Source organism: Vollenhovia emeryi, unplaced genomic scaffold, assembly GCF_000949405.1.
Source record: "Vollenhovia emeryi isolate VEMERY1.0 unplaced genomic scaffold, V.emery_V1.0 DF939144.1, whole genome shotgun sequence".
Taxonomy (NCBI): Eukaryota; Metazoa; Arthropoda; class Insecta; order Hymenoptera; family Formicidae; genus Vollenhovia; species Vollenhovia emeryi.
Genome location: NW_011967222.1, coordinates 375,657 through 397,275, shown reverse-complemented (window position 1 = coordinate 397,275; position 21,619 = coordinate 375,657). Strand labels below are relative to the sequence as shown.

Here is a 21,619-nt window from a genome sequence, read left to right as displayed (position 1 = left end):
CTATACACAAACTTCGACTATCTTCGGTTACATTCGTCATCAAGCCGAATGTCACCTCTTGTAGAAAGAGATACCAAGAGGACAGAAAAGGAGGGCACTCTCGCCCCCCTTACCGCAAATTTCACAGCCCCCTTGTCCGTCATCCCACTTCGCGCTCGGTCCAGAGATTCTTAGGTCCATGCAACGGACGAGCTCTTGAGTAATATGGCGCTGCTTTTGCGAGAAAATCAAAATGATCCGGATTAAAATGACCTCGTGCTATGATTGGTCAAATCTGAAATTTTATTCAATGACATTCCAGATTTGACCGATCATAGCACATAGGGTCATTTTAATCTCGATCATTTTGATTTTCTCGCGAAAGCAGCCCCGAGCTAACCAATGGTTGTGAAATATCTTCTCTAGGGCTGCTTTCGCGAGAAGATCAACATGATCCAGATTATAAAATGACCCTGTGCTATGATCGGTCAAATCTGAAATTTCGTAGCATCGCATCGAAATTTTATTCAATGAAACTCCAGATTTGACCAATCATAGCACCGGGTCATTTAAAGTCCTCTTTTTTTTCCTGCTGGATTGCTTGCAATCTAATAAATTACATCATCGTTGCACCTAGTGCACTGAAAAAAACCCGGATATTTTCGGAAAAAAACCGGGTTTTTTACCGTTTTTTTCCCAAGGCTGGGAAAAATAGGAAAAATATGGAAATTTTGAATTTTTACACTAATAGTCGTCACACTCACTCACGAGACGGCGAACGGCGGGTGTGTTCCGAAATTTACTGCCACTGTTGAAAACCTATAATATACGTCACGTAAACTATAGATTTCCAGTACTGGCAGTAAATTTCGGAACGCAGCAATAGCTACCGGCATAGTACAAGACCGTCTCGACTAATGATCATCAACCATAAAAAACTTTACATAAAGGCATAATACACAATGCACAAGGAAATGAACCAATCAGATATCACATTTCTTGCCACGATGGAAATAAAGAACTCTGATTGGTTTATTTCCTTATGTTTGTGCATTATACCTTTATGTAAGAATGTATGCTTTCTGCTCATAGCAGCCGTATTAAATTGCAGAGAGTGCGTTCATTTGAAACCGTTCGATCATAAGAATCATTAATAATACCCTTGCCTTGACAGGTACGTCAAAAAGTTAAATATACATGTATATATGTACAAAGTACATGTAATAAAAAATAGAATGTCCTAAAAATTCTAGATAGAGAAATCTAAGCTGTGGAAGTATCTTATAAGGAAAAATAGTATTTTTCCCAAAATGACGGTTTTTTTCCGAAAAAAACCCGGAAAAATTGCGGTTTTTTTCCCAGAGGCAATTTTTCAGGAAATTTTACAACACTAGTTGCACCATTCAGCACTCAGGCCCGGTTTCACCAACGCGAGTTAATCTAATCGGTCGGTTAACTTGACAGGGTGCCAACATAAAACTTCTTTATTAACCAAGAAAATAGGTTAATAAAGAAGTTTTATGTTGGCACCTTGTCAAGTTAACCGACCGATTAGATTAACTCGCGTTGGTGAAACCGGGCCTCAGGATACCTAGTAATTTAGTAAATCGCAAGCAATCCAGCGGGGAAAATAGCATCGTCTGCAGCGGGCTTTAATCTGAATCAATCACACTCGCCAAGAGTGGGCGAGCTCCGCTCGCGGCTTTCGCGACTTGCGAGAGCGCCTTGAGCTGCGTTCGGAAACGTCACCCGAGCGAGCCAGTGTATCATTTTATCCTTGTTTACCGTTCAGTGAGAAACAAGGATAAAGTAATACACTGAGACACTCGCGGTGACGTTTCCGAACGCAGCCGTAACGACACGTCGCGCGCACGAGGACCGGTCTTGCGGCGCTTCCACGGACAGCTTGCGGGGACTCACGAAGGCTAACGGAGACATCGAGGATTCGTGGAGCGTGGTGTCCGCGGTTACGAGGAAACGAGAGAACAATTAGCGAGGATGGCGGCGATCAGTTTGTTAAATCCGAAGGCCGAGTTCGCCCGGGCGGCGCAGGCTCTGGCGGTCAACATCTCCGCCGCGAAGGGAATTCAGGACGTGATGAAGACGAACCTGGGGCCCAAGGGAACCATGAAGATGTACGTATCATCGCGTGTTAATGTGCCGCGACGACCCTGCCGCTTCGCGCCCAGGCGCCGTCGCCCGCGTGCACCTCGGAAAAGATATCCCGAAACGAGCGCGTCGCGTCCGGCCGCGAAGCGACGTGAACGTTCCGACGCCACGCTGTTCGCCTTATTAGGAAATGAATTGTCGGCGGGAGGAGGAGGAGGCGTCGACGTTGTCGCGCCTGCCTTCTTACTCGGCACGCGAAAGATTTTCTTCTATCGACGTGAAGTATAAACAAATGTAATCTCCGCGTGCGTCGACCGATTGGCGTAATTTTAAGATCGCGCTCGTTTGTAATAAGTAACACGCTGGTGTTGAAAATCGCCAGGCTGGTTTCCGGAGCTGGAGATATTAAAATCACCAAGGACGGCAATGTTCTCCTCCACGAGATGCAGATCCAGCACCCTACGGCGTCGCTGATAGCGCGAGCGTCCACCGCTCAGGATGACATGACGGGCGACGGCACGACCAGTACCGTACTGCTCATCGGCGAGCTCCTGAAGCAGGCAGATTTGTATGTAACGGAAGGGCTGCACCCCAGAGTGCTCGCGGACGGCTTCGACCTGGCTCGCGCCAAGGCGCTGGAGATCCTGGACTCGATGAAGATCCCAATCGAGCCTGTCAAACAGAGCCTGCTGGACGTTGCGAGGACCTCGCTCAGAACGAAGATCCACCACACCTTGGCGGACAAATTGACCGAGATCTGCGTGGACGCTGTGCTGGCTATCAGGCAGCAGGGCAAGGAAATCGACCTGCACATGGTCGAACTGATGGAGATGCAGCACCGCACGGCGGACGATACCACTCTGATTCGTGGTATAGTCACCGACCACGGGGCCAGGCATCCGGACATGCCGAAAAGATTGGAGAACGCGTACATTCTAATTTGTAACGTGAGTCTGGAATATGAGAAAAGCGAGGTACGTGATAGATAACACGAAAAGTTAAGCCATACGACACGTTCAGTAATGTTGAAGACATGCGCAACAATTGTTTCTACGAATCTTTGATTTCACAGGTGAACAGCGGATTCTTCTACAAATCGGCAGAGGAGCGTGAGAAGTTAGTGGCCGCCGAACGCGTATTTATCGATAATCGCGTGAAGAAGATCGTCGAGCTGAAGAAGAAGTTGTGCGACGGAACGAACAAATCCTTCGTCGTGATAAATCAGAAAGGGATCGATCCGTCTTCACTCGATATGCTCGCGAAGGAAAACATCATCGCTTTGCGCAGAGCCAAGCGCAGGAACATGGAGCGTCTGGCGCTCGCGTGTGGCGGCGTGGCCATGAATTCCGTGGATGATCTGAAAGAGGAGCATCTGGGATGGGCCGGTCTTGTGTACGAACACGTTCTGGTAAATTTCAACGAATTACTTGGACGAATCAAAAGTTGTCGCGTAACTGAAAACCTTTACGACTTTTTATCTATTTTCAGGGAGAAACTAAGTATACCTTCATAGAGGACTGCAAGAAACCCAATTCCGTAACTATATTGCTAAAGGTAACGCAAATGATTACTTGTGCTAATAAAATACCGAGTGTTATAAATATTCTGATACATTGACATTCCAGGGACCTAATAAATTTACATTGGAGCAACTCAAAGACGCTGTTCGCGACGGACTTCGGGCAATAAAGAATGCTATCGACGATCGTGCGGTCATTCCTGGAGCTGGAGCCTTTGAAGTTATGGTTAGTCAAGCTCTTCAACGGTACAAAGAGCAAGTGAAAGGGAAACAACGTTTGGGGATACAGGCCTACGCCGAGGCTCTACTCATCATCCCGAAGACTCTTGGTAAACGCAATACTTCTGTCCAATGGCGCTACAAATTCGACTCTGATCTCTCCTAGTGTCTACAATAATCCGAGACCTTTGAGCTCCCGAGGCAGGATTTGTTTTTCTGGGAGTAGGTTGTCGGTTTACTGCCGACCTGGGGCACGATTCTCGAGTTCATTTGCACGATAAACGTATGCGCAAATTCCGTTCTTGCACAAAAAGTTACCAAGTCGATTGGCCAAAAGCGACCATGCGAACAGCCAATCAACTTTCAACTTTTCTCCAAGAGCAGAATTTTCGTACTTGTTTTTCTTTCGAGTGAATTCAAGAATCGAGCCCCAGGAGGGTCAAATCTTAAAATGGTTTACGTAAAGATGCTCTCGATGGTTGCCATTTTCCTCTGCAAAGTAGCATTTGATTCAAAACCAGTGCTCTTGGTTGGATATGAACTCGGATCTTTTTGTCCATTTGTTTGCCAAGCAGCATACATTTCTCTGCGCCACATAATACCTGTTAAGCTCTAATTTTACTCATACTGTCTCAACGTTATCGTAGTTATACTTTTTTCTTTTAATTTCAGCTGTTAACAGTGGATTTGATCTGCAAGATACAATCGTTAAATTATTTGAGGAACACACTGCATTAGGAGAGCCAGTAGGATTGGATTTGTCTACGGGAGAAGCTGTAAAACCCGTGGATATTGGTGTTTATGATAATTACAATGTAAAGAAGCAAATTATAAATTCTTGGTAAGACATCATAAAACACGCTGTTGAATGTTTTGTAATTTAGTGTGTATTTTAATAACTTGTATATATTTTTTCAACTTTCAGCACGATTATCGCCAGTAATCTCCTTCTGGTTGACGAGATAATGAGAGCAGGATTATCTTCGCTAAAGGGTTAAATTATAATACAACTCTTATGAAATTAAAAATTTAAGAATCACTAATAATTTTTTTATGAATGAAATTATTGGATTCCCAGATAGCACAAGACGGCCTAGAATTATCCTAGATGTATATAGGACGTTCATAGAACTGTCCCAGGGCGTTCTGGATTGGTTCTGGGACGTTGTATGTTATGTGGGTTATCATTCGTGTTGCATTATATTTGTTAATCAAATATATCGCCTGATCTTTTGCTTTTAACGTAAATATTTAATAATTCGATGAATTTTCACACTGAATAAAAAATAATGCTTTCGTAAAAAGTATTTCATTTACTTACAAAACTTTATACCATCGCAAAATCTAAGCTGAGGAACGTACAAAATATCTTCGAAAATATGAAAGGAGTCATAGATGTATAAATAATATGAATGCCACGTGTCATATTTTCAACAAGAAAACGCAAAAAGATACTCGTGCAAATGTCGATCAAAATGTGCCGATTTTCTTGCTTTTTATGTTAAAAAGTAATATTATAACTTCAAAATGTACTTAAACTAAAGTAATTATTGATATATTTGTTTATATACTGGTCGATTTATAAAAATCAAAAATATTTATTTACGGTATGGTACATATATTTACAACGTTTTAAAAACTACTACATTAAAATAATAGGATGTTTGTCAGTCTTGTATTTTCACAGAAAAAAGCTTGCTATTTTCTATTATGCTAAAATCATTCTTATGAAGAAAAAATTTAGTGACTGAAGACTATTTCTGCATGTTCGTGTGTAGTGCAATTTCATTACTGAAATAATATGTAAAATCTAATATAGACAAAATGTTCGTACTATCCATCTTTGTTTTATAGAGATAAAGTATAATACTACTTACACAGTACGAAAAAAGAAACGTAAAATTATATATATATACATATATATTAAAACTATTCTGTTATTCTGAATGACATGAACATTATATATTATTAATTGATACAAATCGACTAACAAAATTGTGATTTTATGAAAGGTATTAAAAATAGTTTTATTCTATTATTCGGCAATTCACGTTGTAAATCTGTGATGTTACACGTAACTTTTACAATAATTCAAGATTTTAACAAACAACCCTTTCATATATATAAAAGTATCACATCAAACATATACTTGAGTTGATACATTTTAAAACTAAAATACGACTTTATATTGTACTAGTCGCTCCACCCTTCTTTCCTAATGTACATTCTATTCAATCATATCTCCACTTTTAATATGTACACGTTGTATTTTGTGAAATAAAATTAGGAGCAAAAAATACAAGCTACATTATGATTTTTGGTTCTATAATAATAAAAAAAAAGATTAAAACTTGTTAAAAAAAAATTGTTCATCATTGCAAATCAGTTTTACCACGGACAGTAATTGTAACTGAACGTTTTTGTTGCAATTTCACTTATGTACTAGTTTTTCCAACGATCGGCAACAAATTATTTTTAACAGAAAAATCTGAACCTCAATATGACACGAAAATAATATCTATATGATACAAAGAATAATTATTATAATATTAATCTAAGTTTGACAGGCTTGCGGTGTATTCAGGATCTTTTCTAATGTCCTTCAATAATACTTTTGGCTTGATATTAATCAGTGTTGCGAGAGTAAGACAGTTTACCCTCATACGGAGGCCCCCGACCACCATGTACGTGTTTAACTCGGCTAAATTAATCGGGCTGCTCGGTATTCCATAATACGAGACTGGCTCGCGCTGCATCACTTCTTTCTCCTCGAGATTCATGTTTGTGCTTTCCACTACCGGACGTGGCGTAAAAAGAGTTTGTGGATACTTCGGATTAGTGGACTTGCGCGCGACAACCTTGTATACACGTGGACCTGGTCTCGAGACGACCGATTTGGTAGTGGATTTCTTCGCGACAGCCTGGCGATTATCGCCGCGATGTCCCTTCGAAGTCGAGACGTGCAAAATACAGCTCTGGCCATCCTCGTTTTTTGGATCAGGTTCGTCGATTTGCTTGACATGTTTCGCGATCAAGCTCTCCACGACCAAATTGAAGGTATTGTTCGAGTTTGTTGCGAGACCCGTGTGCTCGGCACTGTGTGCAGGCAATTTTGCCGACGCTCTGAAATACAGATTTCGCATGTTTCATTAGGTGTACTCCTGACGTGTATATACATGTGTATATAAAATAAAACCGCCGCACACATGAGCGAATACTTACCTTTGTGATTGATCTTGCTCTTTCTGTTGTTGCTGTTGCTGCTGCTGCCGCTTCTCCTGCCACTTGTGTGGTAGATGCGAATGGAACATGTTCTGATGCCTTTGCCTCTCGTTGTTGGTCTTGCAAAGTTCCTGGCACCACTGACAAATCCATCCGTGTTGAGTGACAGGCGACGAGTTCTCAGTCTTCTTCGTTTGGTTCTGCTCGTTGACGTCTTTCTTCGCGGAGTTTATAGACGACAATCTTTGCACAGATATCTCCTTGTATTTAAACGGAAACTTTACGCCGACAGTGGCTTCCGAACCCTTTGACTCCTTGTGCATGAGATTCCAGTGCTGTCTGATGGACGACAACGAGATGCTACGAAGATTACAGTAGAAGCAGCCGTAGATTATGGTCGACGCCTCGCGTTCCTCCACCGTGTTCTTCGACACGTCGGCGTCCCTCGTTTGAGACGTCGGCGGCTTACTTTTCGTCTCGCCCGAGGAGGTATCAACTATCGGTGTCAGTTCCTTGAATTTCAACGGCAACGAGAAATGATTTATTTTCCAATGCTCGACCATTTCTGCCTTAAAGGAACAGCTGTAGGTGCAATACAGGCACTTAAGATTGTGTTTGTGAGCGTGTGTCCTCATATGGCTCTTCAGGCCAGTGTAATTTACGGCTGAGAAGCTGCACAACTCGCACTTTTCTGTGCGAGTGCTGGAAGAAGCAGGAACAGTTGAGGTAGCGGCGACGGCAGGGGCAGGAGCAGGAGCAGGGGCAGGGGTGGCAGCGGCTATTGTAGTGGCCGTATTGTTGCTGAAACTGATATCCGTATTCAACCTCCGTCTCTTGTTGTTCTTCGTTGGAGAAAGGCCGTATTCCTTTAACCAAAATTCATCGCTCAACCTCGTATTCCCCCACGCGTCTGGATTGTGTACAATCTTCTCCTTGTCGTTCGGGTGCTTCGCACGGATGTGCTGACGCATCATCGGCTCCGAGTTGGTGCTACGGTCGCAATAAGGACACAGGAAGCCGAGCCGTTTCAAATGTGAAAACTGAATGTGCATCTTCAGTCCGCGCTGGCGGGTGAACGTCAGCTTACAGTGCTTGCAGACAAACGGCTTCTCCAGATCGTCGTCGGTTTTCTCAACTGCGGTGTAAAATCGTACATGTTTCATCTTGCGGACAGTATAATAACAACAAATTAACGTAATGCTCTACTTACGTTCATCACGTTTGTCACTTTCGGACTTGTCCTCGCTGCTTTTATCCTCGTCCTCCTTCATGTCGATTATAAGATCCTCGTCTCGGCTATCTCCATCATCAGTATCTATATTGCTTCTATTAGTGTCTTCGAGAATATTATTTTGCAGATTAGATATCGTAGGTGCAAGATTCACGGTCTTCTTGTCGGTAGGAATTTTCACGGAACTGACATCTGGGTTGACAGGTATCGCGACACTTCTGTAGACAACGTTCATGTTTTGAGACGCCTTGATCATATCCATTTGTTTCGTCAATAAAGTCGACACCTGCAAATCACGTATAGTGTTTATCTATAATAAGAATAAATCAAAACTTACGAACATTAATAAAATTAAAAAATATATATATATATCAATTAATATTTATTCTACTTTATCTTATTAATGGGGTGAACAGTTTTAATATGTACCCAATTTTCAATCGTATAGTCCGGCGAAAGCGGCTCGTGATCCACACACTCCCCATTATGACGTTTCGTAAAATGCTGCTGCAATGCTTTACGATTTATCGATGTGTATCCGCAAACCTTACAATGCCACCTAAACAGACGCATAATTTCTCACTTATATCCCAATGATTGTCAAAAGATTTTAAAACAATTAGTACATTCAAATAAAAATTACAGCTGATTGGCATTAAATTGCATTCACTTTTGTGTTTGTGTTCTAATTGTTAAAGTTGCAAACATAATATGACGGGATATCTAGAATGTAATCTGAAGGCGACAGATTTTGCCTGATTTCAAGTTGCACCGCTGATCCTTGTGATACGTGAGCATGTAAGTTTCAATATAATATAGCACTTACCTTTGATAGTTCAACTCCCTATAAAGGTGATCTCTCATATCGTGCTTGTACTTGGTCTTGAAGTGATTACACAGTGTACAGACATACTGATTGGCATCCGGTTTGCCGTAAGGCCCAAACGTTCCCATGTCAGAATCGTTAATGTCACTCAGTTCATCCGCGTCTGTTCTCAAGACTTTCGCCGACTTGTTGCCGGTATCACTACGCGAATTGACTTTGCTATGTGCACTTTCCTTCGTAGCTTGTCCCTCGCCTGCCGCCTCGACGGATAATTTGTCGCATGAGAGCGATCGTTTTGATTTCTCCTTCGACTGCTTGCTGTTCTCATCGAGAGACGTCGATTTCCCAGTTGATTTTATTTTAGCCGGCTTCGTCACTATCTCTACATCGCTCTTACGTTTGCCCAGAGACACTTTCGAAGCTGACGACGTCTCGCTCGTCGCGGACTCTTCAATTTCCTCCTCCAAAAGAATTCCGCGAATATGTCGAACTCGCGGCATGTTTCTTCGCCAAAGTGGCGTCGTGTCGAAGGGCTCGTCTTGTCCGCCTTGCTCCACCACGGCTTCCGTGTTTCGTTTGTTGACACCTTTTATCCTCTGATATATTATGTTGTAATCGGCGTTGGAATCGTATGCGTGTTTGCTATTTAAATGCTGCTCGAGCATTATCTTGCCACTCGTTTTGAACGAGCACAGGGTGCACTTGTATTGAGCACTCTCGCCGTGAACCGTATCAGCATGGTTGGCTACATCGGCCTTGTAAACACATTTGAAATCGCAAAGATTACATTTCCAATGATTACCGTCCGGGTCGGGCACCTCCTCCTCTCCGGTCTCCTCCGGGACCGGTTGCTGAACGTTCTCCGTGCTCTCCAGTTCCCTTATGACTTTCACGAAAGGTCTCTTTTCCAGATGCTTGTCGGTAAGGTGCCGCTCCACAACGTGCCTAGGTGTCATTTCAACACTATCAGAGAGCATAGAAAGTGCACTTGCGCCAACAAGAAAATCTTAAAACATCTGACAAGTAACACATTCTTCTTTTATGTACGTTAATGGTTTTTTTATCCGAATAACAATCTTGATTAAACAGTAATCAAGTCTACTGGTCGTACTTGTCACATGTTTTAAAATTGCATCAAGTGTATGTATAAAATTAGAATTTGTATTAAACTTTGTCAAAAAATATAAAGACATAGTTACGTGTACACCTGAAATCGCTATACAAATATATGCAAACCTATGATAATGATGATGATTGCAATGGGAGCATTTGTAGAGTCTTGTGTCGTGCATCTTCAAATGAATGCCCATTTTGTCGATCGCTATATTTTGATTCTCTTGACCCGGCACCGATGGGGGACAATGCGGACAACGGAAATATGGCTCGTCCGAATGCAGGGCCTTCAAGTGATACCTCAACATCGCCTCGTCCACCGTTAAATAATTACATTCGGCTATGCTACATACATATCTACCACAGAGAAGATATAATTATTGGAACGGCATTTCTCTCTCACATCTCATTTGTTGCAATCGCAAATAAAGTCGTGCGTGTAATAACATATTATATACCTCTTGTTTTCCGGTACAAACTTCGGTATACTATCATCCTTCTCGCTTTCCTTAACAAGCTCTTTCGATTTCCCACCCATACGACCGTTTTGGTGCGAGCTGCTCGCCAGATTCACCATCTTATCGAACATCTTTTCCTTCTTATCTAAACAGGGAACAGGATTGACCGGGCCGCTCTCGGGCACGGTCTCGTCTTTTGCGTGTAGTTGTAAATGCCGGATAATGTTTGTTCGAACTTTAGTTGTGTAAGGACACACGGCACACCGGACCTCCCGATTATAAATTGCCTGACGCGGCAACTGCTCTATCTCGTCGGGACTGAACGACAGTTTTTCGTTATCCGCAGTTTTTTCATTATCCTGTTCCGCTACAGACTTAGCACCTTTACGCTTCTTGGTCCTTCGTTCGGCAGATCCAAAAGGCTGTGTAAATTACATATGCAGGAATTATACACACTCTGTTTAAAAAAGTAAACTAAACTTTTCACATTAAATATCGATGAGAGAGAGACTTACCACTGCTTGCACGATAAAGAGACCATCCACTGATGGGTTTGTTGGGTCGGCAGGCACCAACTTCGTGTTGAGAAATTTGTGTTTGGACTTCATGTGAGCCGTAGCCTGATACGCAACCGGATATCTCAATTTACACATCGAGCATCCAAAACGCTTCAATCCGTGAGTCTTCATGTGCTCTAGGAGCAGGCCAACTTTAACGAATCGTTTTTTGCAATGCGGGCAAAACAAATTTTTGATGGGCTCTCCAAGATTACACGTTTTGATGTGCACTTTCAACGAGGCTACGCTGGGTGCGGTGAAACTGCATTCCAGATAACCACATTTGTACAAATCATGCCCAACACGGCCGGTGTCCTTGATGTCATCCAAAGTCAAAGGTCCGTCTGGCTGAGCGGTTGCATTAGCAGCCGCATTAGCCGGCGCCTCTCCGGGTTTGCATTTTGTCTCGGTAGTATCGCCAGGTGCGATCTGCTCCTTACTCTCAACCTTTGCCTCGAGAACCGCCGGCTCTGCTGTTGTCTTTACATCGTCCTGAACATTTCGCGCGGCTACTTTCTCCTCGCTGTCCAAGATCTCGATGTCACTGTCTTCTGTGGTTTTGACCACAGATTTAGAGAACATGTTATCGGAATTGGGTGTGAAATTCTTCAGGAGTTCCGCATTATCGAGAAGATTGGTATTTACGAATTCGTCGCTGCAATTGAATTCACCCGAAAATTCTAGCGGGTCAATCGCGTCGGACTCGTTTATGGACGATGACAGCTCCAATTCTGGTTCATGAAGAATTTGATTTGTGACATAGTTACTTAATTTTCCCATCTCCGATTGCTGGAACGACTCACTCTGCACAGGCTGTTTTTCAGCACTTTTGTTACTCGGTTTTTTACTGGTACTGGCAAGAAACGCATCTGCAGATTGTTTTGTTGAGATATTAGAAATACTAGCGTTAACTTCTGTGTTATCACTAACTGCCCCGACGAAATTATCCTTCTTTACATTAGTTGGCAGATTAGACCAAGTTTTATTTGAAGCAATTTTAACAGTTAACGAAGCTGTAGGGATTTGATCGTTTGTTGCGTCTTCCTTAGGTGTAGTCTTTTTAGAATCTTTAACATTTGAACTACGGTTTCCTTCATTTAATACATGGTGGAAAGTTCGCAGTACGAGTTGATGTATAACTTCCACGTGGCGTGATGGCTGTAATAACGTGCGATTGCATGTGATATAATAAACAAATTACAATTTACTAAAAGTTATAGCACTTAGTAATAAGTCTAAAATTTTGAAAATTGTTCAAAATGTACATATTGAATAATACAAATACATTTAGGTAAACATCCTAACGATCGATATATTTTAATAACTTTGAACGATAAATAAAAACATGCCGAATAATTTTGACATAATAATAATGTCTCGCATAGTTTGTTTTGCTACCAACAATTATACCTTTGGTGGAAGTGAACGCTCCAGAACCTGAGGCAGTCGATTGTAATGTACGGTGCTTAAATGCTGATATGCTTCAGCTAGACTCTCGGCACCAAAAAAACAATATAAGCATTGAAATTTGCACAATCCGTGCGACTTGCTGTAATGCTGCAAAGAATACAGTAGAATGAGCAATATTCACAATTTGTTTCTTTTTCCTAACAGTATTTATCTATATAGACCTAGTATCTACAGATAGATACAGAATACATACAGATAAAAGGGATTCTGTCGTAGTATGCGCAACGTTGCAGATATGACATTTGTACACGAGGGTTGAATGTTTCTTTAAGTGTGTGGTAAATGTTTCACGTATGTAATAGATTTTGTTGCAATCTAAAATCAACAAAAACTACTCTGGTAATTATGCAATATATAACATGGTAAAACATATCACATTAGCACATGTATAATGGTGACACGTTATATTACGATCAGAAGTATTATACATACCTTGTATACATATAAAAGGCTTTACATAATCTTTGCGATTGACTAATTCTTGTTTCTGGGCCGACTTTTGCGGCTTGCCTAATAAATAATAAAATACGGTGCTGGGATGACAAACGGTCTGAAAAATTTAATTGATCGATTAAATGTTATTTCTTCCTTTTTACTAAAGTTACAGTAACTAAAAATTATCACCTGATGTTGTTGCACATAGGCCGGTATAATGGCTCGATAAAAGCAGTAACCGCACTGGTACTGGCAATGGCTGTGTTTATCCAACAAGTGAGATTTCATAGTAAGCCAGTCGTCCGGAGATGCGTAGCAATAAGCGCACTTCTTATAATCGTTCGATAGCGTACTACTCTGCTTGTTGGCCTCCTCGTGCTGAAGATAGTGCTGGTTATATTGTGCGGCCGAGTCGGTAGTGTAAGAGCAATCGCGGCCCATGCACTTGTAGAAGTGAGCCAGCTTTGGCTCCGTCATCATTAGCGCGTAAGAATCGACAGACTTCAATTTGATCGCGAAGGGCGAGTGCGATACGTCCTTAGGGTTAGTCGGCAAAGGTATCACTCTGATTTTCCTTGATCTATTCGAGGTTGAGCTTGTCGAGGGGCTTGTCGATGGACTTGTTGACGAAGCCACCAGTTGCACCTTCGAAGCTAAGATCAAGGAATTCGATGTTAAACATGTGCCGGTGGATGTTGCTGAGACAGGTATTGAGAAAATCTTCATCATATATAACGTATTTAAGTGTTCTTATCGTCACCAGTGATAAAATTTAACCAAAGAGAAAGACTTGTAGTCGACCAAACCGGCAAAAACTTAGGTGGTTTATTTAAAATACAAATCTGTACCGAAATTAATCGTATACCTTGCACGTTCGTATTTATTAACAGCTGTGAGACATTTTTCTTCAATATTAACGGTTGGCTGAATGGGTGTCTCCTTAAAATAGATATACTATCTTTGCCCTTTGTAGGCGAGAGCTCCATCGCTTTTCTAATGTTGTTTACCTGAAGATAGGGTAGTAGACAAATAACAAGTGCGCTAATGGTAATAGACGAAGTCGAATACCGGCAATAAAGAAATAATTGTGATTCACGTACAATAAGACTCTCGTTCTGATCGGGCCGTGCGAGGCTAACCACGTTTTCGATTTTCAAAAACGGGCATTCTTCCTCCGCGTCGGTTTGCAGTGAGTCTACTGCACTATCCGATTGAGCTCCATCTATAAATTTTATTTTTTAATACAGATACATGCATATCTCTCATTAACGTATTTAATTACTTGAAACAATTGCAACAATCTATAACGAATCCTAGTAGCACATAGTGTATTGACCAAACATTGGTTAAATATTGGCCCAATATTTGATTGTATTGGGCCAATGTTTAGCCAATGCACTGTGCTACTAGAAAACACACTGACCCGTATTGAATTCTTGCGCATCTTCTTGATTATCCGAAAACTGCGTCGGCATAGACAACGTGTCGCCGCTCAATCGCCGAAATCTAAGAAAATTGTTGGGCAGACTGGCATACTTGGGCGACGACGGTGTCAACATTTCCTTCGCAGGCTTGACGTTTTGTTGTTTCGATAGCAAACGTTTGACACTGGCGATCGACACGACGTCCGGTGGTTTCGGGATCGACGACACAGGCTCGGTCTTGATCTCAGTTTTAATACTGAGCTCGGGAACCAGCTCCAACGGTTTAACGTTCTGAAGCTGCGCAGCCAGCCTCTGTATCGTCGTCAGCATCAGGTCCTGTGACGAGGACAAGTTTATGCTCGAAGTCTCCTTCAGGATCGTAGTAACGTCAGTCTGCTCAGAGTCCGATTGCTCGCTGCTGGAGTCCGATTCGAAGACTGGCGCTGAGCGATCGTTGTCGCTGTTCTCGCCGTCGTTGTCGTTGCCTTTGCCCAGGTCCATGCTCGTAAGAGGATCCCGGATTTTCATGTCCACCTTGTCATCTCCATTCTTCGTCACTTCTGGCTTATCGGCAGCTAATTGTCCCTCCGTAGAAGAAAGGCGATCCTCTTGACTGCTGGGCTGACTCAGGGGATCCTCCTTGATGATTAACTCCTCGGTTTTCAAAGGTTCCTCTTGACTGCTCGGCTGACTTAGAGGATCCCCCGTGATTAACTCCTCCGTTATCAGAGGTTCTGCGGACAGACGCACAAGAGGCAACGAAGGGTCTTTCCTCGTTCCCGGAATGTCCGCCGACGCGTTACATTCGGGACTGACAACCGCGTCCGTGCGCATCTTGTCCTGCAGCTTATCTGTTATGGACAAACCCGGTTTAGGATTTTTTAACATCGGTAAAATACCGATGTCATTGGCGATCTCTGCCATGGTTTTCTGCCGCTCGCGCTGTATCTCGATCTCTTTGTTTTCCAGCTCAGGTGGGCAAACGAATACGCTTAGATTACCGGTGCTCACCGACCCCTCCGGTTCCTCTTGAGATAGCCTCGGTCTTTCCTCACTTTCTTCCTCCTTGATCAGAATATTTTGCTCTATTTTTGGTTCACACAGAATTCTGGTGTCATCATTGCCCTCGAACTCCGTTGGCCTCGCGATAGCCATCAATGGCGGCTTTGTTTCCACGGTGAAAGACTCCTCGGCGTTAGTAGACGTCGACTCGTGCGATTGCTCATTGTTACTCGTAATCTTTTCGGGAGTTACCGCCGACATATTAATTTTCAAGATCTTGGTGTCCATCTGATCTCGGTGCCAGAACGCAACGTGGATTTCCACGTTTTGTCGCTTCAGCTGTACATAATTGCAGCTGCAACATAGGTAGCCATAAACGCCACCCTCCCTCGGTACGATGTCCTCAGATGCAGACTCGTTGAATGATTTGTCTTTGCGACACATTTTGTAATAATGTGTTCTCATGGACGCTTTGGCCACCGCCTGGTAAGAACAATTGTTGCAGTGGAACCTATATTCGCCCGTGTGCGTCGTACAGTGCTCGTAGAACGCCTCGAGTGCCACGTCAGCTGCGCCTTCCGTAACAAAACAACAGAACCTGCAGCAAAACTTGGACATCTGACCCGCTTCTGCCAAAGATGTTGAAGCAGTTGCATCACGCTCGGTATCCATAATCGCGTCCTGAGCGTCTGTTGATTTGAGACGTGAGATAAGTACTTCCCTGCCGTAATGAGTAATCTTGTAATGGTGAACGATGTTCTTGCCGGTAAACATACACAATAGACATTTGTACTTGTCCTGACCCATCCAGCAATAATCTATCAGGTGTTTGATCTCTATCCTGCGGGACAGTTCTGCCATTTGCTCGTCGTAAACAATCTTTGGCGGTTCTTTGAAAAATCTATTATTTGGAATAGTGGCAGTAAGACCAGCGCTACTTGCTGCAGTAAGGTTAGCGCTATTTGAAGATTCTGCCTCTTTCAAGTCCATTTTTGTCGACGATGTATTCTCCTCGGTGGAATCATTAAGGAGCGCTTCTCTAAGCATTGATGTATCCGTGGACTCTGATAAATTGGTAAAATTGCTTAAATCTTTAAAATCTACGTCGAAGCTATTCAATATATTTACAAGTGGCTTAATATCTTCGCATTTCACTATAGAATTCATTATATTTATATTTGCATCGTCAGTGATATAGGTATCTCCAAGAATCTTTTCAGGAGTTTTCTCCACCTCAGGATTTTTATCTTCCAATGCCGATTGATTAGCTTCTACGGTATCCGTTGAAACATTCGTTCCGGTATTCGTCTCTTCGACACTCGTCGAAGACGCAGTTTTGGAGGCGGCTCCCGAAATGGGTCTTTTCTTTTTCTTCTTAGTAGATACTATGCCCATCTTCCAGTTGGATTTCTTTTTCTTCTTTTTCGTCAATTTTTTCGCAACTGGCTCAATAGCCAGCGGATCATTCACATCCTCCTCGAAGTCGGCTTCGTTACCCTTGTCGATCAACGTACTCTGTTCTGGCACCAACCCTATTAGAATGTTGCTCAATAATTCCTCCCTACTGGTCGTCCTAGCTGCGCCACTGCTCGTTCCTCGCCCGACATTTGTATTGCTCAATATGGAAGTGTCTGACACCACGCTCTCCTCGTCCGTGAAAGACATATCGTCGTTGCTTTTGTCGTCGGTGAGTAAACAATCAGTAAATGGCTTCTTCGGCTTCAAACTTCGTTTACCGGTGTTCTTCGAGTCTTTCCGCGGTCTCGAAATCACCGTGTCTATCGAGTCCTGATCGGACTGCTTGTCTCGTTGAAGAGAGTTGTCCACCGCCGCGGCTAATTCGGATACGTCTATACCAAAACTCTCATCGGACGAGCTATCGAACATTGTTCTGGACAAGTCTATCTTCGTAAGATCCGTCTTTTCCACAAGCACTCGCGGTTCCTTAATAATATCTTTATATAGGACACGTCTAGATCTGCGAAGTGTGTCATTGCTTTCCTCACTGTGATCCATTTCTTGATTCGATCTGCTAGTGCCAGCATTGTTCAGCAACTTTTCTGTTCGCAGAGCCAATGGTTGGTCCTCTTCACTGTCGGAACTTATAATCAATTTTTTCGAGTATAAACTGCGAGTTGTCCGTTTGGCATCATTCTTGCTCTTGGCTGTCGGTTTGTTCGACTCTTCGACATAGCGAGATCTTAAATTTTTCCTCGACTTGGCGCTCGCTATCAACTCATTCGTTGCTATATTCGTCTCCGCGATCTTCTTTTCAGCAGTTTCGTCCCTTTTAGAGTTTGTCGATACCGTGCTCGGACTCATCCTCGAGGGCGACTGATTCTCCTTCGACAATCTGCACATCCGAAAACCTGTCGCCGTTACTACGTCGTCACTAATGAACATTTCTCTGATATCCTCCTGCAACATTTCCAGAGAATTTCTTCTCTTGGTCTTTGTCTTTGGTTTATCAGTCGAAACTTCTTGGCTATCCGCATTATCGGTAACAGATTGCTTGGTCCGATCTTTATTCTGATCCGAACTTTCTGTACTATTCTGAACCGCACATTCTATATTACTTTCTGTACTGTCCTTCGATTTTTCTAGAATACTTTGATCGACTTTATCCTGGTTATCTTCGTTTTGTTTCTTCTTTTGCTCACTATCCTCTGATCTATTACTACTGATTCGTTTTTCACTTTCTGATGGGACATCAGTATTTTCATTGTCATCTTCTAATTGATTAGTCTTACAACGATCATTCTTTTTCTCCAATCGCGTACCTTTGGTCTTATTATTATCTATTTGAACGCGCTCCTTGCCACGAATCTTTAATGAATCGTTACTTTTCTTCGTGGTAATATTTTTAATGATCTCTTTGCTCAAATTATTACTGGGTGCTGATGTCTCCAGTGTTTCTTCTGAATGTTTAGAATCTGCAGAATCTTGACATACCGACTCTTTCTCGACGTTCACGTCAGTAGTTAAAATATCTGCAAGACATTCATCATCCGAGCTATCCGACTTTATTATTCGCCTCTTTTTCTTGGTACTAATCTTTGTTGCTTCGACCGTTTCATCCTTGTCCGAACTGCTCTCGGACTCAGACTCAATGATCTTCTTAAGCTTTTCTAACTTTTTTGGCTTTAGCGCCTCCCCGAGCTTTCGTAAAAATTTTGTTTGCTCGAAGCTTACCAGCTTCTTGCCTTCTCCGGATTCAAATGACTTCTTGATAAGTTCTTCAATCCATTCCTGCGTCACCTCTTCCTTGCCTTTCGATCCGTCCGCTTCTGACTGCTTCTTCTTACCCTTCTTTGTGATATTACTGGACTTGGAACTGTTGGTCATCGAGTCTGCTTCGCCAATCTTTGGCTCATTTTTATCACATTTTTCTGAAGATGAAGGAATCTTTTTCTCCTTTGCAACATTGCTTTGCTGGACCGAATTCTCCGTTACACGATTACCGTCGCTACTGCTGCTCACTTCGGCACTCGCAACGTCCTTGCTCTTACTCTTGGAATCCGATTTATTGTTCTTGCTGCTGCTGCTACTCTTTATACGCCACGTTTTACTCGGGAAGGTGTTTTCATCTTTTTTCGTTTCAGCAACGCGAGTTGATTGTGGCGGTTCCGATCGCTTGATTTTTGGAATTTTGAACTTTTGCAAACCCGAATTCTGACTAACCTTCGTGTCAATCACGCCGTAAAGACTCTCTAGCGGTGATTGCATTCTATCTTTCGGCAGCTTGTCCACTTTCTCCTTTTCAGGCGATTTCTGCGCCGTCGGTTTTTCTTTAGCATTCGCCGTTACCGGCCGTTTTCTGGGATCCCTCTCATTGTGAACAGTGTCTTTGACTTTGGTTGACACGTTCGCATGTTTATCTTTGGCAAGGCGTGGATCTCTGGCGGAAGCACCGGTCTCTTTGGCCTGACCGGTAGCTGCGTTATGTTCTGTGCGAACCCGTGGATCTCGATTTGGGAAACGATTCGAATTCTCTCGATCAGAGTGGCCGTCTCGCGACCAATCGGTTCGGCGCCCATCACGATTGAAACCGGGCCTCACCTCCGTCCTGTTTCTGTCATAGTATCCGTCCCTTCCTTGGCTTCTGTTACCCCTGTCACGTGTACCCCAAGGGCAAGGCGTATTGGGTCGCGGATACGAACTTCCTGTGGAATCTAGAGTTTGAATTCCACAAGGAATCACATTATCATAAGTAGTGTCGCTTATCCTACCGGCAAGACCTTCCCATGACGGTCTTACGTGCGGATATTCCGTTGGTCTGCCAACAGGGAAGGCTGGATCGTAAGACCCTTGGCCCATCTGAAAGCCTCTATATTGTGATGGAAAAACGGGAGGTACCATAGGAGGTATATCCTCCCGCATATTTTCCGGTCTCACTATGGGATTGATATGCGGTCTGGGACCAGTGGGTACAGTCGGTGGGAACTGATTTTGCCTGAACTGTGGCTCCATCGGCGAACGTGGAAAGGAATGCTGAGTGGGTTGCAGTGGTGGTTGCAGTGGTGGTTGCAGTGGTGGTTGCAATGGTGGTTGCAGTGGTGGATTGGTCATTCCGCCATAGGGGGAAGATGTCCATTGCGTGTTGCCGAATTGATGGTCACCAGGAACCGTAGGAGGAGCCCAATGCATCTGATTAGGGTGCATACTGTAATAGTCGCTGTTATCTATCATAAATTCGTTCTCAGTTCTAGATAGATTGATGTCCTCTCGTCCATCCGGTACGCTTGGACGTCTCTGATACAACGTAGCATTTCTTTCGTCCGGCTTGCTTGCGGTACTATGAATAACTGGTATCTGAGACGGGCTGTCGTCAGAAATAGTAATCACCCTATCTTTCGCGCTCTCATGAGCGTGAGCGTCACGTTGACGCGGATGCCTCTCGTAATTATCTGCATAACGTGGCTCTTGGGACTTGGAACCCGAAAAAGACGCTTGCGATCGCTGAAAATCGTTCGATTGATGAGGTGATTTCGTGGACGAGACTCCTGCTGTATTTGGCAAATTTTTTCTGGCGGTAAGTTTCTCTTTTTCCGACAGTGAGACACTTTTCGACACTTTATCCGTTTCTTTTTGCTTTGCAGCATTTTCACCGGCTTTATCACTCTTCTCGCTAACGCCTTCGTCATTCAACAGTTCCGCCAAATCTTCCATGGACAACGGAGGCTCGTGCGACAAAGGTGGCGGCGAGAACAGGAGCGGTATCGATGGCGGTTTCGGCGGTGGTTTCGACGTGTTATGGCTGTCCTTCGGTCTGGGCGACAAGGCCCTAGGCTTTGCGAACAATATTTCGGGATCGGGAGAGTTGAGTCTCACCTCGGGAACATTCACAGGTGATTCTGGTCTAGAGGTACTGGCGACCATCATGTCTAAATTCAGCCTATTTTTCTCTAGAATAGAGGATAATCGTCTGGAACCACCGAGAGAAGGCACCGGAACGGTCGGTATATCTTGCGGGTTCAACGAATAGTTTCTACTGTCGCTGACTTTTTGCGGTAAGCTGTTACTGATCAACTTCGCAGCAGTCGCTACATCATGACTGGTAGCAGCCACTGGAGGTTGTCCAAGAGACTGGACATTTCGTCTGTTGCTTGGATTATGCCTCTCCGACTGTTCCAACATGTCCCATTCGGTGAACACAACATCATCCGAATTCGAATCTGTCTCCGACGAGATAGTTACAGTTCTTATACTATCTGAAAGCGTAATAACCGGTATTTCTTCGGGACGTTGTTTTTGTCTTTTGTTTCTATTCTCCAACTCCGTGCGTTCGGTTGGGATTATTATAGGCAGAATTTGGCAATCGGGACTGGAAGATCTCACGGTGTCCGGACTCTCTGGTGTCTCGTCCATTTCTTTGCTCTGATCTGCGTCTTGCGATTGCCCCGCTTCCTTACTTCGTTGGGATCTCTCCGACGAACTAGAAATAGCAAAGACTCATTTTTTTCGCCTAATAATTTTAATAACGATTCATAGGTTTTAAGAATCCGTTGTTTACGAATTAGCTGCACAAGAGAACAATTATTAAAATTATTTAATT

The 21,619-nt window shown here is 43.3% G+C and overlaps 2 protein-coding genes across 14 annotated transcripts in view; one reads left to right on the top strand and one right to left on the bottom strand.

Moving 5' to 3' along the window:
* Positions 1-1,823: 1,823 nt before the first annotated feature.
* On the top strand, positions 1,824-5,126 carry LOC105566469 (T-complex protein 1 subunit zeta). Its single transcript, XM_012020494.1, has 7 exons — positions 1,824-2,114; positions 2,471-3,062; positions 3,161-3,496; positions 3,577-3,642; positions 3,714-3,936; positions 4,499-4,667; positions 4,752-5,126. Exons 1-7 carry the CDS (start codon positions 1,978-1,980, stop codon positions 4,822-4,824), a joined length of 1,596 nt encoding a protein of 531 aa, XP_011875884.1. The 5' UTR covers positions 1,824-1,977; the 3' UTR covers positions 4,825-5,126.
* The window catches only part of LOC105566470, a 31,091-nt gene continuing 14,496 nt past the window's right edge, over positions 5,025-21,619 (bottom strand). For all 13 annotated transcript variants that reach the window (XM_012020507.1, XM_012020499.1, XM_012020495.1 and 10 more), the window contains 15 exons: positions 14,562-21,499; positions 14,239-14,360; positions 14,004-14,145; positions 13,328-13,791; positions 13,136-13,253; positions 12,897-13,018; positions 12,644-12,790; positions 11,192-12,391; positions 10,677-11,098; positions 10,342-10,575; positions 9,106-10,050; positions 8,709-8,838; positions 8,259-8,565; positions 7,049-8,183; positions 5,025-6,949 (listed from right to left, as the gene is read on the bottom strand). In XM_012020507.1, coding sequence (XP_011875897.1) covers positions 6,376-6,949; positions 7,049-8,183; positions 8,259-8,565; positions 8,709-8,838; positions 9,106-10,050; positions 10,342-10,575; positions 10,677-11,098; positions 11,192-12,391; positions 12,644-12,790; positions 12,897-13,018; positions 13,136-13,253; positions 13,328-13,791; positions 14,004-14,145; positions 14,239-14,360; positions 14,562-21,499 — 13,000 coding nt within the window. In that variant the 3' untranslated portion in view covers positions 5,025-6,375. The remainder of the gene's footprint in view (positions 6,950-7,048; positions 8,184-8,258; positions 8,566-8,708; positions 8,839-9,105; positions 10,051-10,341; positions 10,576-10,676; positions 11,099-11,191; positions 12,392-12,643; positions 12,791-12,896; positions 13,019-13,135; positions 13,254-13,327; positions 13,792-14,003; positions 14,146-14,238; positions 14,361-14,561; positions 21,500-21,619) is intronic.

Excerpts from the sequence above, each read along its gene's own strand:
- LOC105566469 (XM_012020494.1), top strand. The coding sequence starts at position 1,978 with ATGGCGGCGATCAGTTTGTTAAATCCGAAGGCCGAGTTCGCCCGGGCG. Across the intron at positions 3,497-3,576 it reads TTGTGTACGAACACGTTCTG|GGAGAAACTAAGTATACCTT; the intron begins GTAAATTTCAAC and ends ATCTATTTTCAG. Across the intron at positions 3,937-4,498 it reads CATCATCCCGAAGACTCTTG|CTGTTAACAGTGGATTTGAT; the intron begins GTAAACGCAATA and ends TTTTAATTTCAG.